A 23942-nucleotide genomic window follows, 5' to 3' on the forward strand; every position below is an offset into this window, starting at 1 on the left:
GAAATATCAAAGAGCTGTGATAAGATTTTCATACTTATACAAATGAGTATAACTGGGCTTAACACATGGAGTAAAACTGGCTGTTGACAATTTGCTTTTACTTTTGATGGTAACCATCAGCATTATGAAAAGTTAAAATAATAACATATCTTAGTCTGAAAGTAAAATCAATTTAAAGTATTCAAATTTCAAATGTACAATTTGTTAAAAGAGTTAAGAATTAATCAAAAATATACATTTATAAAGAGTTTTTGCTTTTTTTACATTTTGAAAATAAAAGAAGTGCCTTGGATCCATTTTTTTCTATAATATCTTTTTTTTATTTATTTGTTTTTACCAACAATAGTTTGCTGTTATCATAAGTGCATGCTAATAACTTCCTCTGTCCATACAATGAATAATGAATGAATACCCAGAATTACATGACAATATCCAGATGCAGATGCTTCAGTGATTTGTAAATAGCTCATTAATGCTTGTGTGTAATTGGTCAGGAGGTCCTGAACTGTCATCATTCAAGCTCAATAAACATACTGGAGGGCGCATTGTTTCCCCGTTATTGGTTTAACTTTTCTGTCATGGCTTTTGTGGCGAAACAAACGAGACACTTCAAGCACCAATTTTTAACTTGACATTAACAGAATTTCTGAGGACAGAAGAGTTTTGTCAATGACAAATTTGCTGATAAATACTAAAATATAAAAGAAAAATATCACAGGAAGTTTCTTCAAAATATCATTTTATTTACAACTTCTGTGCGCTTGTACATGGCAAAATACATTTGGCAATTACCACATTCACATCTTAAATATTTAAAGATTGACGCTGAACACTTCCTAAGCCCAAACCAAACCGAAGCAAAAAGAAGCAAATAGATCTGCACAGTCTCAACCGCAGAGCAAATGAGCCTGTGTGGTCGTTAGTTTCCAGTCAGCTTCCCATGGATGTAGATCTGTCTGACACTTGTAAACTATGGGCCTTTGAGCTGCTGGTCTTCAATGGGAAGTTAAATTTATGAATCGCTCCCACACCCAATGTCTAAACAGCAAGCTCTGGACTGATCGTGGCTAAATATATCTTGTTAAGGAGTTATGGAGAATCTGGGTGCAAGGAACAAGAGGATCAACAAACTATTTAAAGATATATACAAATCCTAACAAGACGCCAGTGCTTGAAAAGCGATGATTAAAGCGCATACAACATCACTGAGTATTTGAACACATACTACATGAGAAAATGATAAATTATTACAGTTAATAATTTGATTTTAAATTAACTCATATACTTGTATACCCATATTCTTTTGCACAACATCATACAGTATCATGTACTCATGATAGTGTATGTAGTCATATGTACAGTATTACTATACAATGTCACCTAAATAATAATAAAAACAAATAAGTTAATCAATAAATAAGCTTTATAATTATTCAAAGCAGCAGAACACAATTTGTACTTCAACAATAACAAAGCCAGTAATGCAAAGTATGCATCAGGCATGGGAATAATTCTGGAAGATATTATCAGGTTGCAAAGTCTTGTGAAAGATATCTGTGGGTGGTATGACCTCAGTGAGACAGTTTCCATTCATCCTCATGCCCTGACAGCGATAAGGGTCCAAAAGGAGAAGAAGACTGACAGAAGACTACAGGAGAGAGCGATGGGGAGTAAATGATGTGTCTTCGCTTTAAGGTAGTTTGGGGTCAAAAAGTAGATATGATATACAACCGCCAACTGGCTTCTCATTCCCAGGAATCAGTTGTCTCCAGTCCTCCGTGCAGCTTGGAATTGTCTTTAGTCGTCACAGACATGTTTTTCAGTCCTGACACCTTCTTATCACAGCCATGCTTTGGGTGGGAGCACAGCTCGCACGGCATGTGGAGCAGGAGGGTGTGAGAGCCCACAGTATCCCGCTTGCTGATGCCGCCTGGAACAGGGCGGATGGACTAAGATGTACAACATGCATCCTTTGTCAACTGTCCCAACTCAGTAGTGACAAGGTGAAATGCAGACAGCATTTCAGTAGAAAGAAGTGTTACTGAAGAAAGGATAAAGGCAGCATTAAGTGACTCAAGAAAATGTTGCATATCGTAAACGGCTTAACTGGTTTGAGACATTTCAGAAGTTCATATTGTCCTTTTCAGGTCTTTAATGATCATCGCTTTGTTGCTTAGGTTGTGTACAGAAATAATAGGTCTCATTCATTGATTATTTTGTATTTAAACCCACAGGAGTACTTTTCACAAAACACTTTTGCATAACACATACATTGCACATGAATTTCTTTGTTTTCCTTCATCTAATTTTCATACTTATTTTTGAGCCTGGACCCCAAAACCAGTCACCCGGGTATAGTAGCAATCGCCAAAAAATACAGTTTCTTATGCCAAAATTCATTAGTATAAAGATCATGTTCCATAAAAATATTTTTCTACTGTAAATTTTTCTAACGTGAATGTCAAAACCAAATTTTGAATATTAATATGCATTGCTAAGAACTTTTTGGAAAAAGTTAAATGCACATTTTTCAATATTATGAGTTTTTGCACACTCAGATTCCAGATTTTTTAATAGTCGTATTCTGCCAAATATGGTCCTATATCCTATCCTAACCTTCAGATGAAGTGTAAATCTCAATTTTGAAAAACTGACCTTATGACTGGTTTTGTGGTCCAGGTCACCTTTGCATAAAACATGGTTAAACCATTAACTGCTTTCTCCGCACAACCTTTCCATTTCAGCCTTTCTTCACACACTCGTATGGCTTTTGCCTCCTCAAAACCAGTTCAAATACACCTTTACACAGACCTAGATTACAAACCTATCATTAGAAACCTGTACATAAGTACAGTTGTGCTTTTTTTTCATTAAAAAAAAATAAAACACAAGCTATAATGTACTTTTCTTACTTTTTACTCTGTATGACGTAACATATTCATAAAGTCAGATTTTTGAAAAAATTCATAAAGTCAGATGAATTTGAGTGGTTAATGAATGAGACCCCATTGTGGACTTAGGATATCCAGAGTAGGTGTTCTCATACACATTTCTGAAAGACAAGACTGGTCCATTCTGGTCTGTTTTATCCTCGTTTACAAGACTTTTCTGATAAGTGTTTCACTTCAACTTGGACAGTTCATATCAAACACATTCTGTTAGGCAGGAAGCTGTATATTGACTTGGTGGTGTCGTGACAGATACGATACTGAGCTTTGTGGAAACTGGAAACAGGCAGTATCACAGGACTCTTGTTTCTGGTAATGTCACTGGACTGACCCAGTGGTGCTTGAGTTCGCTGCCATCTTTACAAAAACACCCACTTAGCAAGAACTCTGCTGACGCAAATGATATGGCCAAGTATGTAACTAGTTGGAGTTGATATAATCTCTCACTTAAACTTCAGTCTTTACTGATAAGAACAGCTCATTTATCCCGGCTGATCTTGAGGCGTGTCAGTGGTTCAATTATTGTCTTATGTTCCACCCAATCCTTGTTCAGCAGGGATGAAATGGACACCGTTCCACTAAATGTTGCATTGTGGCCCCTCGTCACATGGCTCCAACTGACTTCATGACTCCTGCTAACGCTGTTAAGGTTGGGAGTAAGAGCTTTATCCACTGCCATTTGGAAGAAACTTGGAATGTTAGTCATAGACAATGACTGTCTTTTAATCTCTTCCAATCCAAACTGGATTGATTCAGCCCACTTCTCCATGTCCATTAAATACTATCTGCATCCACACTTCACTACCACCATACCTTCATATTTATACTGATACGTCACCACACCTGCATCATCTAGGTAGAGCAGGGAGATGGGGTCTAGCTCAGTGGGAACACAACAAGCCCTGGACACTCTTTGTGGACTTTTCAGACTGACCAAAGTTTGCACAATGGCATGTTTTGTAGGTGTAACGTGTTTGGTCAAAGGGTACATGCAAGTCCCCGTACACTCAAAGGCTTCATATCCAGAGGGTGCTAGGATCCAACTGTCCCAGCCGATGTCTTTGAAGTCCACATAGAGGGATGTTTTTTTACATTGGTTGCCTTTGGCATTGCGACGGATTCTAGACGCTGTGTCATAGATAAGGTTGGAACGCATCTGTAGGAGAGCCTCCTCGCTCTGCTCCTCTTCCTCATTCCCATCTTTCTGTCCCATTACTTCCAGGTCGTCCCAGAGACCGGTCAGTTCTAGGTCAAGGTTGTCTTGAACACCAGGCCCAGTTGTCTCATGCTGGATCAGTTCGTTGAGCTCCCGTTTGTCTCCGCGGTGATCTCCGCTCTGGTCATCAGAGAAGACGATCATTAAGGGTTTGTGTTTGTCCTCTGGGCTGGTGTCAATGTCCATGTCCTCCTTTTGGCATTACCTTCCTCCTTTACCTTCGGTTGACATCAAACTCTGAGAGTTCAAACTGGCTATGTGGACCTCCAGCCTGTGGGTGGTACCATAATCTGATTTCCGCCAAAGATGCACCGCAGTGGTCATGTCAAAAGACTCCCACCCATTATCTGTACTGTAAACCTGTCGCGACGCCAAACTCCACTAGCTCTGTTTTCTCCTCTTGCTTGGTTTGATTTCCTGCATCAATATTGTCACCTCTTATCTGCTGAGTGCTGTTTATTTCAAGCTGTTTGACCTCATATATTGTCACTTTTCTGTCAACACCAGCGTATTTGTTGCGGTCAGTCTGGACCAAAGTGTACAGTCGGAGCTCAGCTGCAGTGACTCTCTCGTGATGTGGAATAGACACGTTGAAGATAAGTGGGTGTCGTCTCACCTCGCCAGGTCCCACACTATATGGGGAGGAGTCTGAAAAAAATTGGAATTTTAAATTCTCTTGTTATCATTAATCTACCATAAATATCAAAGATATGTCTAAAAACATAAGAATTATATATATATATATATATATATATATATATATATATATATATATATATATATATATATATATACTAGTCAACATTTGTAGTGGATCAAAACCTTTCATCAAAATTTTCCCTAAAATCTTCTTGTCTTATGCCAATTTTGATGAACGTTTTTGATCCACTTCAAATGTTGACTACTGTATGTGTGTGTGTGTGTGTGTGTGTGTGTGTGTGCGCACAAGACGTCTATATTTAAAACAAAACTTATTGGGTAAAAATAAGCTTAAATTGTATCTTTTGCATGCATTTCTAAACCATATGATGCTTTTTAACTTTCACAACAAAACAAAAATGCATTTAAACATCTATTTTAATTGTTCCATAGTTCTGCAGAGATATTAAGTTTGCATCAAAATGCTGTTATGTACAACGGAACACAGCTAAAAAAAGACATCTGTTATTAACTGTTATTTGAGATCACATTTTGAGACTCACTTATCGCTATACATATGTATTGCTCTTTTATTGGTTTTAATTGCTTTTATTGTTATTTGTCACTTTGGATAAAAAACGTCTGCTAAATGACTAAATGTAAATGTAATATAAAAGTATTATATTATCTTGATTAATTGTGCATAGCTTTGCAAGCACAGGTATTATATTTAATCAAAAACAAATAGCCTAGGGCACAACCATAAAATGCATTTTTTCTATTATTCTTACTTGATTATTCACATTATTGTTTCTTTGAACTACATCCACAGTAGAAAAATTTTTTTATTGCCATTAGCAGATTTTGTAAAAAAAAAAAAAACATACAACAACAAAAGTTCTCAGAATACAAACACAGTTGAAAAGACCTCACTGTTAAAGTAAATATGCAGTTACCTTCATTTTTAAAACTGCGTCACGATGTTTGCAGAAGGCATTGCTGTTCGGTCATTGGCGGCGGTTTATAGAGCTCCAGCATGTACTCAGGGGCTCTACTCTACTCGAGTGGCCCCTGCCTGCACAGGGGGCCAGGACGAGTCAGGTTAAAAGTGCGCAAAAACTGTCCTTTCAGGGTCTCCAGCAAACTCTGCATGTCTACCTCACTGTCCTGCTCCAGAAGTGGGGATCCAGAACCCCCTCCATGTCCGTCATCCAGCCCTGAAGCAGTGCGGAGCCTCTCCGGGAGCCGATAGGGCTGCTCTGTGCACAGAAGGGCCCTACAAGAGCAGGAAAAGGCCAATAAAATAGATGTGCTGGATGAACATGTAATCCAAAAGTAATTCCTGCTGACACCCATGATGTGAAGCAAATGAGGTGCGTATCAGCTATAGGTGCAGAGAGTTCACGGAGCAAAATCTAGATCTATAGTTCCAGTGACAAATGCGTTTAATTTGAAGTACTCAACCTTTTCTTCTGGATAGAATGTCAGTGGTCACTCCAGTGCAGAATGTAGGAAAGTAAAGTCCTATGATGTTTTGGTTCTTTTATGTAGCCGCAGACTGCATTAAAGTGCCTCTATTCCTGACCTCTGAGCATTTATTCTTCTTCTCACCTTTTGATGTCTGAAAAGTTTGGGCTTGAGGGTGGTTTCACTACGTGAAAGAGATGTCCCTCTGTGGCATCTCTTTTCAAATGTTTTTTCCTCTCTCTCTCACTCTTGCTCTCCTACTTTCTCTCTCTGTCCCTTATCTACAAACTAGGAAGCTCTGCGTTTTAACGTTCGTGGTGTCCCTGCATGTGTGTGTGTGTGCACCGTTATCTGCTTTCTTTTCCTTAATGAGGATTTTGTAAACATCGCTCTGATACGTGCAGAAGCCCCTTCCTTTGTTTGGGTGGGTGAGCCAGGGCAGATTTTGGGCCTAGTGTTTATTTGTTTTTCCTATGATTTCCTATGAGTGTTGGGACTTAAGTTCATTGACCATTTCTTTTTGACAAACGTTTGAAGAGTGCCTCCGTATCTTTGAAAAAGAGAGAGGATAAATATCTGCGGTGACGGAAACTGAAATGAAATGAGGTGTGAGAGGTTGCAGGATAGACTGAAAGCAGCCATTTTTTGCCATTACAAAACTGTTATCTGTGAATCTCAGAGAAGTTTCTAAGCATCAAATGCAATGAAATGGGTACTTGAAAGTTAACGTTCCCTCATGGGAAACAAATAAGAAGTTGCTCGAACTGGGGACAGATGACTGTGACTTTTTTCCTAACACAAACAAAACCTGCTGAATTCCGTGCATGAGTATTTTGTTTGTATTTCCACTGACTTCTGGAGCATCTTATCATCTGTAGGGTGTGCAGCAGGGTGCCTGTTGAAGAGCTTCTGTGCTTATGACCAAAAACAAACTGCTCCTTTGGAAGTGGGGAAACCCTTATCACCCGTTTTGAGGGTCTGACACAGCTCTGCGGCCAATGGAAAACATCTCCAGAGGCTCAAGATATGAAGTACCCAATAGACGGACTTCATACACTTGTACATCCCTGCTTTGCAAAGTTGCGTTGAAGTAATTACTTAAGAGGAATGCTTTCAGTCAAGAAGAGTTTCTGCTTCCAATACTCACCCAAGATCAGTTTCAACTATCTGATCTGATCCAAATCTGTCTAAACTGGCAGAGGATCTGAAGCGGTGGTTCTCAAACAGCTTGACTACAAGGCTATTCAATAGCAATGGTATATATATATAAATGGTATATAAAAATTCATTTTAAAGTTGTTTTAATTTACATGACTTTTGCAGGTCTAGAAATCACACTTTTGAAATTAGGTTTAAGAAGCACTGACCAATAAATATAATAGCCAAATGGTTGAAAACATGCTCAATTCAGGTTTTTTGGTTAAAAATGATCCAAAATCAATATTTGAGCAAGTACATAACCAGCCAGTGTTCAATACAATCACCTTATTATTTAGCCTGATTCACATCAGTTAGATTTTAATAATGTTCTTTCATGTGAGTGGTATGGTAGGTTTTTGCAGGAAGTCTGAGGCCCATAAAAACATAAAAAGCAACTATCCTGCAGGAAGCGGATCATTTTATGGTATTTCCTCAGAACAGCTAATTACATGTCAAAAATCATTTTGATGCGGATTATAATCAAGGCAGGATTATATGAAACACATGTGAATGAAATGAAATTATATTCCAGTTTTAAATGGGGTTCAGATTACAGATCAGCCTGGGATTACACAAGATTTGTATTTTAAAGACAACCGGTTCGAAGGGAGCATAGTTTGCTTTTTGGGTTTAAAGAATTTCTTAATCCGAAATTTGAATAGTATGCCGATTTGAAATTAGACTGTACTAGAATTTAACTCTACACGCTAATGCACACACAGGGGAGACTGTAGATTTGTAACACTTCTTGTTTCAGCATCTCTAACTCGTACAATTTTTGAGCTGGATTGCTGAAACCTTAATACAAAACACCCACATTTGTTCACTACACAATTTCAAACCTCTGTAACAATATTACAGCCCTTATAAGTTGATGTAAAATACATGGAGTGTGTTTGTTACATTCTACCCCACTAATGGGTAGCTTGTAACACGTTCTGGGGTGAGTCAGACATAACAAGCAAAAACAGCAGCCACCTCATAAAGTTTGCTTCAAAAGGTTTTTTTTTTTTAAATATTCTAAAATAAAAATACAAAACATTGCCACACTTTCTGTGAATGATCACAAAAAAGCTCCATATAGACAACAAGAAAGTTTTCGGTTCTATAAAAGGAATGCTAAATTGTATTACAACTTCCCGTCAGCCAATGTTTAGTTAGATATATTAACATAACGGTTTGAAATTAGCAGTTAAAAAGCGCGTCACAGTTTGCCCGAGAATCGACAATTTATTATAATGTAAGTTATGTGATTTATAGTTTAAGTATAGTTCAAGCTTAAGCAAGAAACACTTTGGGTAAAAAAAGAAATTTGGATTCATACACAAAATTTTTTTTTTTTTCTTTATAATTCAGCATATGTCTTGATGATCATTTATATAAGATCGGGAAGTGGGTAAGTAATGAAATTATCACAGGATTCCTATCTTATTATGGATCATATATTCCAAGACGTAGGCTAGAATCTGTGATCACTAAATACAGTTTTCACACGGATGCAGTGACTGAAGCCAGCGTTATATTAATCCGTCCTGGAGCCGCCTACGACCCCAAGGCAAGGAACTGCAATTACAGGTTTTCAAACATAGATGGCAACAAAGAGGCATTACTTATGGACTGCAGCTTTTGAAAAAAATTAATTATTGAATTCAAATTATTGAATTAATATTGTTTACTCATCCACATATTGCCCCCAAACTCCCTGAAATGTGCACATTAGGGGACTTTTCAGTATAAACCTAAAATGGTGGTTGCAAATCACTGCATGATTGAATCATTAAGTCATTCGTTCAACCAATTCGGATTGATTCAGCAACGAAACCGCCATCTTGTGCTAAACAGTCGCACAACCAACCGCAAAACCGTAGAACATGTCACTTAATATAAAATGATTGTTTATTGAACTACTCTTCAAGTCAATATCCCATTTGCAATATGCTATTTAAAAAAAAACGTCACCTTCTACTGTAGTTCTCAATGCAATTCTTAATTTCATGTATTTAGAGCAGTGTGCTGTTGCGACGAGAAGCTCACGTTATTGCTGATAAACATTTGTCTACAGATGGCACGAAAATCACAGCAATTTTGAAAATCTACATAACACTACATTAAGAGCAGCATTCTTCAAATTGTATTTTGTGCTCCACGTGTATTATTTAAGTGAAGGTTGTTATTACTATAGATTATTGTAATAATAGATGGGCATGTAGTTGAAATGTTGACCCAGTGACCAGTGGTGTCACATGCCGTGCTCACGCTCACTCTCTTCCTCAAGATAATCTCTCCTACGTAAGAGAAACAGTGTTGTTTATCTTAGAAACTGTAGTGCTGCCATAAGCTCCATTCACCAGAGAAACATCTGGAAACGTCCACTGAAGAACATCACAGAACAAACTGCAATCCGCTAAATGAATGACTCACCTGACCATATATTCACTTTATCAGCTTTGTGTTGATTTTAAGGAGCACAGTGTCTGTATATCCAGCCTCATCGGAAATAGGAAATTCCTCCCCTATCATTTAATCAGCATTATGACAGCTGACAGACACAATGCTATCTGGCCTTCTTTTTTCTTACGTAATTCCCAGTGTTTTTACCCCTTCCCGTGGTCTCTTGTGTGAATTCTGATCTGAAAGCATTCTTCCCATTTCTCTCTCACACTCTGTCACATTTTATCTCTTCTGACACGCTATCTCATTCTGACTGCAACCAGACAACAGAAGTGAAGGTGCAGGAAAGGAAAGCCAGATAAAAACGGTTTATTTACTGACAGTAATCCACATTTTGTGCTTTTTGCCCTTTTCATCAAATTGTTCACAAACTCTAATGGAGACTAACACAGTCCGGTGAGAACATAAACAATAACTATGTTAAACCTTTGCCACAACAGATTTTGTTTTAATTTATAATTAATAATTAACGGAGGAAAAGACTTCTCCTTGTCGATAAAAAGGCTCTTTAAAAACAAATCTGACCATTTTAGTTTTTGTTGGGGAGTTATTTCTTTGAGATTCATTATAAAATACGATAACGTTTCAATAAAAAGGTCATTAAATACTCTCAACTGTTTAGTAAAATACTGCATTGCTTCAAAATTCACATCTTGTCTTACGTCTAAGTAAATCAAATCTGTCATTTCTTTACATAAGGTGTCATATACTGTATCGAAGTCCTGGGAGATGGACATTATCAATAGTCTTACTCTGAAGGCATTCTGCTGAACAGTTCATGGTGTAAAACCAGATGGAGTTGTCCAGCTTGTGGTGTACTCCTGAGGGGCTACACAGGACTTCATTTGAAATATGTTCGCGTGATGGCGTGACTATGACGGTCCAGCAGTCGGTCTGTTGAGGAACTCTTGAATCTCTCGGTTCAGCTGCTCATTGCGCACAAGTGCTTCATCCCTGCTGCGCTCTGCATTGCGTAGTAGGATCTCTAATGCAGCTTTGCAGCGTTTCTCTGCCTCTAGTGCTGCCTGCAGCTCCGTCACTGTAGCGCTCAGCTCTTTGTTCTTCTGCTGGAGACTAAACGCACAAACACATGCGGTCAGGAAGACTGAGCAAAACTAAAGGCATTTATAACGTTACAAATGATTTGTCGTAATATGTTATTTTCAACAAGAAAATTCAGCATCACAGAAATTAATTACACCTTAAAATATATTACAATAGCAAACAATTTTCAATTTTAACCATATTTCTCAAAATTACTGTTTTACTGCATTTTTCATTTAAAAAGTGCAGCCTTGGTGAGCATACATTTCAATTTATTAGAAAAGGCTAGAGAGTTTTCTAGAGTTCTCTAATTGTTGGTTACCTAAAAATCTACTCTTATGGTTTTTTTTTTTTAAAAAAGACCTTTCATGCAGTGTTCAACACCGTTTAAGTGAATGAAAACATCCTGAAACGTTTTAAATCTGAAAGTGCACCATGTATCAAGTTATTTAAAGACAGAGTCGACTCTGCATTATTAAAACAAGTTTTTCAAAACAAATCCCAAGCTGTTTATTGGTAGCGTCAACATGAAACATTAGCATATTGTCCATCCACTTGAAATGAAAAGGCAAATTCATTCTTTGCCACTATAGGTGCTGCTTTTGGAGCAGTAAAATACTGCACTCATAAATGCAGCTTTTATTAAACGAAACTAAATTGTCCAATCACCACAGATTAGTATCATGCAAAGGAAGGGTTTGAAGAAAAGATTTACTGAACTAATCTTTTGGGAGTCGCTGAGAAAAAAAAAAAAACTAAAAATAAAGGCATATTATTGCAATGAAAGCATTTCGTGACCATGCATGTATGTCAACCTGTTGTTGGGGACTCCCAAAATCAAAATATGAACCTTTTACAACCCACAATTGGGGCACTTTAATGGGCCTTAATGAAGAGCTCACCACTAAGACACATTCTGGTCCCTAAATGTGGCCTGAATCCCTCCTTCAGTGTAAATACGAGCCTATTTTATTGTCTGACATGCAAATTCTATGTCTGAAAGATGTTTGTTCAAACCCTTTTAGCAAACTCCACTATGGCAAATAATGAACACGTGTACACTTGTATTTGTCCGTACCTGTTGATGATGTTTGTTGAGTCTGTGTTTTCTAGTGGTGCTGCATTGCTTTTCTTTAGAGCAGGTTCTGTTGAAGGTTCCGCTGGCTTCTCTTGGCTCACAGCTGGTGCAGTCACATCGTTCCTTACCCGAGGTTTGGGAACGGGGTTGTGCTCTGTGCCTGTGTTTTTACAGCATCTATCTGTTTGTCCACGACATCACTACCTGTCTTATTCAAGTCTGTGTCCTTCTGTCCTTCAACATTTTCCTTTTCACTTTTCTGCCCTCCAGAAAATAGTGTCACTTTCTGCAGGTCGAGTAATTTAAAGATGTCCTCTGAGAATGTTTTTTCTTCATTCTCGTTAAAGCTCTCCTGGAACCTGCTCCAGCGTTCCCAAGAAGGCTCACGGCCTTTTCCCGCTGGCAGACAGCCTAAGCTGGGTAGAGTTTGTGTTCTTTTTCTGGGGCTGTCGGGCCATGTGTCGGTTGCGGATGAAAATGGCGAGGAAGGAGAAAGAGGCGTGCCTTCTGATCCTGTGTCAGATGAACACAGGTCCTTCCTCTCTTCCTCAGGTGTGTCCATTTCCTCTTCCTCCGGAGACTCAGAAAGGGAGGACACTTCACACTTGGGGAGAAGAGTGATGTGATCAGTTAAGAAATAAAGATGTGAAAGTAAAGTAGTGACAGCTTCAAAAAACCTTGACAAACGGCAGGTGCGTTCATCAGATATGACTATTCTTAATTTGAAGCCTACAAATAAAACCCTTTTGAAAATAAATTAGAAGTAATATGCTATATAAATGCTTAAATTCTAAGTAGAAAATGTAAAATGCTAAATATTTTAAAACCTAATTCAGTGTCATTGCCAAAAATAAGGCCAAATTTAGATTTACATTTTTGGTAGACTACCACTTAGAACTTTGGTATGAGAGCATTTTGTAAGACTTAATAATGCTTTTATTCAGCATTTTAAATATACTTCTGAAAAAAGGTAGTTTCTCCAAAAATACGACTTCTTGAACTCAACATATGAAATCAACATATTAAAATGATTTCCAAAGCACCATGTGACAAAAATCTGTTTGGCAATTAAGGAAATCAATTAATTTTAAATAACCAATTATTTAACACAAGTTATACTATTAAAATATAAGTTAATATTATTTTACAATATCACAGCTTTACTGCATTTCCTTAAGCACATAAATGCAGCCTTGGTGATGAAAATGATATTTATAAGTTCTCCATGAATTGGCTTCTGAAACAGCTGTAATTTTATGTGATCAATACCTCTGCAGACTCCCAGCCCACAAAACTGCGAGGATTACTGCTCTTCTTGCTTTTGCTTTTCTTGCTCGGTAGAGGAGATGGCTGCGCGCGTCTTTAGAGGGTGGGAAAAGCAGCTCATGGTGTCTGATCATCACAGTCATTACCTTCTGTATCATGGGTGTTCCTGTATGTATGAGGTGAGAACAAAGATGAACACTGCAAGGTGTTAACCATGAACACCACACTTGAAATCTCATTCTTACTCATTGCAGTTCAGGTTAAATATCCCAGAAACAACCAATGATTTGTTTTTCTGTTTGAAGTTCTGTTTGCTGCTAAAACGGGAGGTTGTGAGTATGACAGGTCAAATTATTTTTAACCTATAGTTTAGACATATTATACAACTTTATGACTACTAAAAAATGGAATAACATACTAGCATTCCATGATATGCTTCTTGCTATTGCAGGTGGTTTTAGAGGAAGAGTTTTGGAGGAAGAAAATATGGCATTAATATTTTGGGTTCATTTTTCCAGAAAAAAAGGCTGTAAATTTTTACATTTTCTGCTAAAAAGGTTTTATTTTACAGTAATAATATATATCACACTATAGTTGTTTTGCTTTAAATAATCTCTTTATGATATAAATATTTTTGATACCATAGGAATGTCATAATTCTTGTCAACATTGTCAACAATAAATACTAGCTTAAATAGAAAATCAGTAAGCAGTCGGCAATTAAATAAGAAAAATAAATCAATTAGAAGCAGTAGGACAATCAACTACAGTTGAAAAAAGAAATATGAAATGCTGCATAAATCGTATAATCAAATATAATTATTATACATAAATCGTATAATCAAGTAATCAAATGTATAAAAACATGTATTTTTCACTGTGTTTTCTTAATAAAGACACAAAAGTGATTTATAGTCGAGCAGTGAGAGATTTTCTCTTTTGTTTTTTCGTTTATATATTTTACTGCTGTTGCTTTAAGAGCTGCCCGGATCCAACTTGTGTTTTCTTTCTCAGCTATTTGCTTTCAATTGAGAGCTGCTGTGTTTACAGGGATGCTTGCAAAGACAGGCATTTTGACACAAAAACTGTGTATTTTTATTTAAGGCCTATAAATCTAAAGGCAAAAATACCACATTTTTTGCACATGTCCCTCTGACAGCGCTCATGGCATTTCGCTGCTGACTGCATTTCAGCATCTTAAAACGACTTCTTTTTAAACCTCAATGTTAAAAAAAAAACATGCAAACGTCAGGTTTTCGTGACCACGCAGAACAACAACATCATGTGATAGAGACAACAGTCTGTACCGGTTGACAAATTTCTGCTGCTTAATCGTGTAAATCATACCGCTCCCACCCCTAACAACGGACTTAAAGACACACCAACCTTTTGATTCCATGGGATATTTCAAAAACAATATAAATTACATAGAGCACAATGTTTTATTCTCCTTAGGATGATTACTGACCCTTCATCATACTGATGGCGTCCTCCACTTGTGGCTTGAACAGGTTCACTCCCATCACCGTGGCCAGATTCTCAACGCTCATTTTATTCACCTTTGAGTTTTGTTGGACCTCAAAAAGGAACCTGAAATAACAAATATAGATATACAAACTTATATACAATCCTATCAGTGTCTGATCCATTGTCACTCTTGTAGGGACTCGTACCTGCAGATGTAACTCAGGAGGTTGTAGTTCACTTTCGGCAGATGGCTGATTTGTACCTCCAGCTTTTCTTTGCCCTGGGATTGATCGTATTGCAGTTAGTTATAGGATCAGTGCTCATCTGATATACTGTTTTTGCGAATGTGCTTCTCACCGCTGCAGTGGCGGCATCCAGCGTCAGAGTGCTGTCAAGGAAGGCCTGATACTGCGTCCAAGGCACAACAGGTTCAGGAAGCTCTCTGAGGTACAGCTTAAGTAAGGACCCCACCGTGTGGACATCGGTGTCACTGCAGGCATAAGACATGAACAAAACAAGTTTAAATGCGGCATGGGGTCATTAACGTCTACTACAGTCTTTACAGTCAAAAACGATGAAGATGAAATGCAAAAACCATTGCTTGTCAAATGGATAATGTGCGTGTGTTCAATGGCAAGATCTCTGTTAGTCAGGACAGGATGTGGCTCAGCCGCAGATCATCAGCGTGTGCCAGGTTGCTCTGAAATAGTTGATTTTATATCTCTCTTTCTCTATCTCTCACGCTTTTGCACGTTCTCTCTCTCTCTCTCTCTTTCACATACAGTTCTCTCTCAGATCTAGTTCATACATTCTGGGTCAAACTCTTATTCTACTTCCTCAAAATAGCAGTGAAGACTGTAGTGTCACCATAAATGGTCATGTAGAGTGTGGTTATCCACATAAAAGCCCCATTTGCATGCAAACTTTAAAGCACACTGAAGTCTGCAAACCAGTGGTCACAAGTCCAAAAAATCTTGGATTATGGTTTATATATATATATATATATATATATATATATATATATATATATATATATATATATATATATATATATATATATATATAATACATAACATTTTGGAAATAAAAAAATAGTTTTCATTTATAATAATATTTCACAATATTTTTACTATATTTTGCACTGTACTGAAATATCATGGTACTCTTTGAAGTACCTTATATGTGCCGTGGTACATAAATGTATTATCTATTCAGTTCCATGGTACACTAATGTATTATGTATACAGTTGCATGCCATTACTGGACTTAACAATAAACAATATGCTTTTATTGAGATCAGTTCTCTACAGCAATAGTGACAGATTTAGACATGTGAAACTTTACCTGGGGAATGACGGCCTCTCTCCGGCATCAAAGGCCTCTCTGAACTGTTTGACCTGGTTGTCCTGTCCTGGCAGGCGAAAGATGCCCTCCTCACTCAGACCGTGCTCTCTGATGAATTCAGCACACTTCTCCACCAGGATGGGCACCAGACGTGGTCCAAATTTCTTCTCATACACCATCATATCCGAAAGGCTCTTTCCAAATACTTTGAGGAAAGAGACATTGGCATTTAATTAAATTCATACCATTAATAATAACCCTTCAGACATTAAGGTAATAGGGTTTCACTCAAATTGCCAACTGTCTACACTAGCATGCCAAGAAAGGTCTGACACAACAACAAAGTAGCATATTGATTTTCCACAGGTGTTTCAGAAACCTGTTTTAGTCATTTTAAACTATGCATTACATTGTGCTGTGTTTTAGGGTTAAAGAAATTACCAAGTTTCCGTTTTTTTCTTACTGTATGCGAGCGAATGGTCCTAAGAACCCCCTGAACCTACAAACCAAACTTTATAATATACATTTATAATAAGATGTTGAAGATGTAATACCTCCATTGGACCGTGATCCGATGGCTTTGCGAATGGAGCGCACCCACTCTTCCATCTCGCTCTGACTGGTTGCCATGAGAACATAGGCTTCCCGCTCCCGGTCTGTACTGCTACCTGCTGCATCATGGACACAACAACTGTATGACTGTATGCCCCCCAACATACAAAGTAGTAGCCGATGATATTTTACACACTGTAAACAACCTGCATAGCAGTCCTGTATCACACTGCATTACAAGTGTCAATGTTGCCAGATTGGAAATATCCAAGTATCGCACCAGAAGCTCAAAATGATCGTATTTGAAAGAAAAATATCGCACACAAGATAAACATACAGAATATAACTGTTTATCCAGACCAACAACTTTTTACCACCACCTGAAAATTAACACAATAGATTAAAAATTGGCGTATCTAAGTGGTCCAAACTCCACCTCAGTTATCAGAATTAGATGCCGCCACGGACAGTAAAAGCAGGAGCACTATGTAACTTAAAGATTAGTAAATTGGAGCCTATATAATGAGTGAGTACATCACGAATTCACCTTCCAAACTCACTTTTTGTGCTATCCCAAATCACTACAGTACACGTATATTAAGTGCATGTATTCGAACAAGTGTAGCCTTATCGGGTCATCGCCGCTGTGGAATAATACAAACCCTGAGTGAATCGCCATAAACATAAACTTTAAGGAAGTAGCTCCGGTTAGAATGTTCTTCCGCGGATGCGTGCTACTCTGTTTATTAACCGATAGATCGTTTCATAACCCATAATACAGGTACTTTGAAGGTGCACTATGTAAAATTGACATCTAGGGGTTGAAATGGGTACTGCAAAAAGGCTATAGCATTATATTTCAGAGAAACAGCTATGCAAACATAACGTGTTTCCTAAATATACATTAGAAGAGTCAAAAACGTACATACAGCACATTTAATAAAAATACTCACCTGGGATAATCTCAAACAGAAATTTATCATCCGCATTAGATGGCAGCTCGTTAACTTGGCATGAGAATAAAGGGATGGTTCCTGAGATAAGAATGAGACAAGAGAGTATAGTCACAGTCTAAATGATGCTAAATAATTTAGTAAATAGTAAAGTTAAAATTACTTATTTAGTAAATAAAATGTAATAAATAAATAATAAATATCAGAAGTAAAAGGCAAATAAAAATGTATTTCACTTTCATTATTTTACCAGTGTGAAACATTTACATGATATACAGATTCAAACGTCAGATTCAAAAATCTGAGACAACACTGAAAATTAAGATGTACAGTAATCCTGGAAATAAACAAAAGGAAAAGAAAAAAAAAAAGAAATATTATGATTATTACACGATTATCGCATGACCACAAACTAAAAACAAATACTAAATAAAAAAGAAGAAGAAGAAAAAAATTGTAAACTCTTAGTTTAATTGTAATTATTTAACTCTCAGGACTGGACATTGAAAAACAGATAATTAAAAACAGGAAAGAAGACAAAACAAAAAGTTGATGCCTTAAAAAAATGTTTAAATGTTGATGTTTGTATTACCCGTGCTTGCTTCTCTCCTACCTGGACAGCATTTTCTCTGTCATCTTTGTGGTATGTTAAGACGTTGCCTCTCAGCACAAAAGAAGCGCAGCTGCCAGTTCTTTACGATGGATCTCTGCTTCTTCAGCCAGCCTGTTTTCAGAGGTTTCTCCATGGATCTCTTAAAACCGGTGTGAGTGGATCCAGGGCTCCTTCCCTGGCATAACACTCTTGGAGCGAGCTGAGGTGAAAACCGATAAAAAAATAAAAAAGGCAAAGAATAAGACACAAACATGCAGATGAGTCCGAAGCGTAAAGTCATCTGTCACTGAACTAATTCTAGTTTTATATCATCAGACCATCATGCACATGTGTGGTGATGACAGTGGCTAACTGTCTGAACCTGACAGCTTCCTGCTTGATAGACATTTGTCCTTATGCTGACGAAAGTGCTGGCCAGTTCTGCCAGAAACAATACCACTCACAAAAGCAAAAAATAGCTTTCGATGTTACAATGGATTGTTTGCTATAGGTCAAAAGGGTATTATTGGATCTTCACTCTTTGCCAAGAGTTTGAGAACTGAAACATCAAAGAGGAACATTTTATTGTTCAGAGATTGCCCTTTTATACCTTGAGAGATCTAATGAAGCTCCCAGTTATGTTTCATTCAAGACCTTGTTTTAGATGACTATGCATAGAAACAAAAAGTACATCATTTAGTAGCACATACAATAAGCGCACAAAGCTTTAAGATTTATGTGGATAGACCTTGAACAATTCAAAATATAATTTAAACCTGAAATCAACAACAAAATGTGACATTCTGGATAACATGATCATTAGGTTTCATACATAAATAAATATTAGTACACATGAATTATCCTTAATAGTTACTAAATGAAGTTGCAGTTAGTCTATAAAACTTTTTATGGAAAATACAATATATATAGGTTTACATTCCATAAGTAAGTCATTTTAAATACATTAAATATTTTTGTGGATATTTAGCTTAGACCAACCTAAGGTGGTTTGCTGGTCATATATATATATATATATATATATATATATATATATATATATATATATATATATATATATATATATATATATATATATATATATATATATATATAAATAATATTAAAATGTTTGCCTTTGCAAGTGTCTTTGTAAATTTGAGAACAGCATTAAAAAAATAAAATTTTCTTCACTTTTCTCTCAGAAAGTCTCAATTTATCTCATAAATTTGTGCTCCATTTGAGCCCACTGGTGTCTGGGAGAGAGAACTAAGATACTAAAAAGATCTCATTTGCGATTTAGCTTTCTGGCGGGATAGCCCATAGCAAAGGGAGGGTGGGGTAGAGACCCCTGTGATTGAGAGATAAGAAAAACTGAGATGTTGAGTGGCAGAAAATAAGAAAATGACATAAGCACTCCAGTCAGCATTCATTACAGTGAAAGGTTACGTAGTGAAGCCACAAAACACTTGACTTCGTGGCATTTCTTTGATAAGAAAGCATCTACAATAAATAAATCTCTAGACAGCAACAAATCAGCCATTATCTAATTGGCAAGAGATGGTGTCACAGCGATTTGAGCAGTTGGCGCTTTTGTAGTCAAATTCGCTATAACGCATTATCAGAGGAAAGGGCAGAAGAGAGAAACTAAGATAAACAGGAAGTTACAAGCTCATCAGCCACAGGAAGTAGCGTTTTTGAAAGATCCCCACCTAATGTCAGCCTCTTTGGTCTATTTTGAGAAAAACTTCCCTGATGGAGAGCACGGACTACTGTTCTCTCTCCTGGACCACAGGCCCACACACATTGCCCGGCTTCAGGCCTCACCCATTTCTATGACACACGCTGGGATCAGGGGAAGGGAAGAGAGTCGCTTCAAACTCCCCGTGAATTACCAAGGAGATCACAGCAGAGATGCAAGAAGCTGTTTGCGTCAGGCCGAGCTGTTCTGCGTCAGGCTAAACTCTGGGACATGACGATCATTCACGTTCGGCACAACTGCTGAGGCTAAAATATCCAGCATTTAATGTTTAATGCTACGTGACAACGTCTAAAGGTGACGCTGAATAAAAACACAGGTTTCTTAATTATGTTTCATCAGTGCATGCCAAAGGAAAAACGTGTCTTTAATTAAAGCAATTACAGCACTGAAACTGAAGCTTTTCTTTTCATTATCAGCCTATTTTTTTTTTCCACAATTCTAACAATTCCTGCTGGGAAACACTTTTGAACACCTTTCACTCAGAACAGATAGGTGTGCATAATATTAAACGTTTAGCTGATAGGAAAGGTTAATAATGCTATGGCTGGTAACTGACAGTGACGTATATAACATTTCTAAATAGGTGTTAAATATCTAAATCGCCTTAAACAATACATTTACAATAAACAATAATTTCTTTTCTTAAAAAAACATACTTGAATCAATCATTTTAAATGCTACAAGTGAGATTGATTTTTGAGACTACCAATAATATATTTGTAATAACAAATTATTCTAGAATTATTAATATTTTTTAATTCAAAGTGAATATTAGATGATTAGATTAGATTAGTATTAGATGAAAATGTAACTTAAAATAAATAAGCATGGAAATAAGCATGCACTATTAAATAAGCATTAATAACTGATATACATCAACAAAAAAATCAGAAAAAATCTCTAATACCAATATTTTCTGCACCTGTAGTTATGAACATTGTTTTTTCAACTTTTAAAAATATGAGGCTGTACTGCAAGATACTTTTAATAAAATAGAATGTGTAGAAATAAATAGAAATAAAATTAAGTGAGCATTAAATTATGGCAAAAGTAATCAAGGTGTAAAAACGGGGAATTAGCATTCATAATTATATATCCAACACAATTTATTGGTACGAGGAGAAAAAAAACATTCAACTGATATGGTATGAATATTGTGCATTCTTAATTATAACCACTGTTTTGGCTGAAAAATTAGGCTGTACAATACTTCAAATAAATAGCGTCAGAAAAATATTGACTAACAATACACTTCATATAATTAGAGCAATCGAAAACTGAGAACACTTGCTCTCTTAACCTAGGATACTGCTGAGAAAACCTTCACCAAAGACCTTGTTATAGGTCGCACAGCAGATAACTATCTAGCATTTAACAGTACGCTGACATTTTGAGCAGAGAACGATGTTTCTCAGCGTCTTCCTGCCTGCAGCATGTGAAGATTACACACAGAGGAAATCACTAATGCTTTGCATCTCCAACAGACAGTGCAGAGCGAGAACAGAAACGCCACGAGTCACCACATGCCACCACAAACCTGCTCTCTTTATACCCGATTGCTTGAAAATCAGCTGGAAGTCATACTTTAAGTCATATTTTTTACATAACAGCCTCGAGATTAATGAGAACATTTAGTCAAATTATAAAGGAAGAAGTACAAATAATGTTACAATGACTATAAAACAGCAAAAGGTGTGTCAGGGATTTAACAGAATTACAAGGAAAGAGCATAGCAGAGCGCTCAAGTGAATTATATAGCCTTGGGCTGAATCCTCCACCATCACTTTGCCATCACTTTTGTCTGTCATATCGAGGGGGTGATCAAGGGCGTAGGTTTTATATATATATATATATATATATATATATATATATATATATATATATATATATATATATATATATATATAAATCAAATGAAACTCTTAATGAGCCCTTTCTACTTGCAAAAGTACCATCATGAGTGTAAAAATTTGCATTATAAAAATTGCAATCAGTACACAAAGTCAGAGCAAACTATGGAAAAGAAGTTGGTGAAAGTTGGTTCTCACCCCTCGATATATAGATTCTGTAAAATACCTCCTCTAAGTTAGACTAAACACATATGTACCACCACTGCTCAGGCAGTTAGATTTCCCATAACATAAAAGTCAAACATTACATGCATCACCTTTAGCGACAGGAGGCCTGCTGTGTCAAAGAATCCCACATAAGTCTACCCAGCTTGCCAAGTGAAATTCCTAAAACACGGAAAAGACTTTGACCTTTGACCACACGCAGTGACACTCACCTATCTTAGCTGTTTCAGCTCTGAAAGTGCTGAAGTCCCAGTTATGAGGTAGTCTCAGAGACATTTCTTCAAAATCGGACCAAAAGGTTACACACACACACACACACACACACACACACACTCACACACCACACATTCTCTCTCTCGCTCACACGCACACACAAAAACAATCACAAAACACACAGTCAACTCTAAGTGTACATTCTTTCCAGTCAGCCCCTCTTCTTCTCTTTACTTCCTCCTTCCTCTGCTGATCTGATTCTTCTTCTTTTTTTTTACACTTCCAAACACGTTCGATCTTGCCCTTCGGCTCGCCTGCAGTGTTTGTGTGAGCAAACCAAAAGTTACTATGAAGTTTCTACATCCAGCATGTTTGTCATAGGCAGCAGAGCAGCACCGTGACTCCTCGTACCCGCAATCTTCATGAGCTGAGGAAGTGAGTGGCAAAGTCAAGACACAGAAAAAAATAACAGAGGTGATGAATTTCTACACAGGCAAAAATGCAGTCTACAATGGTGCAGGATGCACATTAACCAATAGGGACAACTCCTTCTCAGAAATGGTCATTTTCTTGAAGACACGCGCCATGGTTTCTTCGTATTTGTGAATGTAAAACTAACCATGGTGTGTTTTTCCATCTAAATGGGCACAAAACTGTTTCCGTCATCATAAAAAAACCTGCATATGACATAAAAAGGAAGTTCAAACAGCAGGAGGAAGAGATCAAATTTGCATGTACTTATATATGTATTGAGCTTTCCTCTTTATTAACCATTTACAAATGAGCAAATCACTGTACACAAAGCTGCAGGGAAAGCACATTTATCTGCCTTATCAAAAAATACAAAACAAAATACAACAGAAATACAGACCATAGTACTTGAAGACAAATAACAACAGCAGCATATTGAGCTGTTGTTGTTCATTTGTTCAACAGAGAGGAGGGTTTTTCTTCTCAGTGGCAAACCAAAAGAGCCTAACACGTTTGAGTGGGTTTAACGTCCGTTTTCACTGGCCGTGAATAAATCGCCAGAAATATGGAAAGCATAACCGCACTGCAGTCAGTTTCTCTCTGACGCTTCAGGAGAGCAACGTTAACATGTGTGCACTTTCTAATAAGTATAACGTGTCCACGAATAACAGAAGTAAAGCGTCACATTAAAACCACCAAAACATTGCAATGAACAACGTTAGTCCGGTTGCACTAGAACTTGTTAACCACACACAAACCCATGGGTTGGCGCCCTCTAGCGGCTAAAAGCCTCAAGCTGTAACATATATAATTTTTTGCGTGCATTTAAGACTTTGATAAATGTCTCTTTATAAATATTTATTGGTCACCGCACTCAAACGCACGTCTCCTGAAAATCATTGGTTGGCCAGCAACGTGACGGGTTTGTAACTCTCTCTCTGTTGATTATAAAACGTTGTATTTGCTCCGTTCACGTCTGGAGTTTGTACAGTACGCTAATGTTTCAGCACTGGGGCCTATAACACACGGAACGTTCAGATACAGCAAAGAAGAAGAATAGAATAATCTCTACGTCAAACATATACAGTTTATACTCTTATATTCTAATATAACGTGTGTAATTCTCTATAAATTAAGTCATAAAATATCTTAGAAACAAATTTGCACCACTTAACACAGATGGAGATGATGGTTTGTTTACTGAACC

At 37.1% G+C, this 23942-nt stretch overlaps 1 protein-coding gene and 1 pseudogene across 1 annotated transcript; both read right to left on the bottom strand.

Annotated features, from left to right (window-relative positions):
- Nucleotides 1–3706: 3706 nt before the first annotated feature.
- Nucleotides 3707–9899, bottom strand: LOC122344674 (annotated as a pseudogene).
- Nucleotides 9900–10215: 316 nt separating this feature from the next.
- arhgap25 (Rho GTPase activating protein 25) lies at nt 10216–22894 on the bottom strand. The gene is given in 15 exon segments (XM_043239594.1): nt 10216–10995; nt 12044–12185; nt 12188–12647; nt 13313–13399; nt 13402–13475; nt 14778–14899; nt 14983–15056; nt 15134–15266; nt 16121–16325; nt 16675–16788; nt 17626–17708; nt 18240–18298; nt 18300–18408; nt 18410–18437; nt 22264–22894. Coding segments are annotated over 15 exon segments (1956 nt in total). The 5' UTR covers nt 22328–22894; the 3' UTR covers nt 10216–10793.
- Nucleotides 22895–23942: the final 1048 nt, after the last annotated feature.

Source organism: Puntigrus tetrazona, chromosome 5 (assembly GCF_018831695.1).
Source record: "Puntigrus tetrazona isolate hp1 chromosome 5, ASM1883169v1, whole genome shotgun sequence".
NCBI lineage: Eukaryota > Metazoa > Chordata > Actinopteri > Cypriniformes > Cyprinidae > Puntigrus > Puntigrus tetrazona.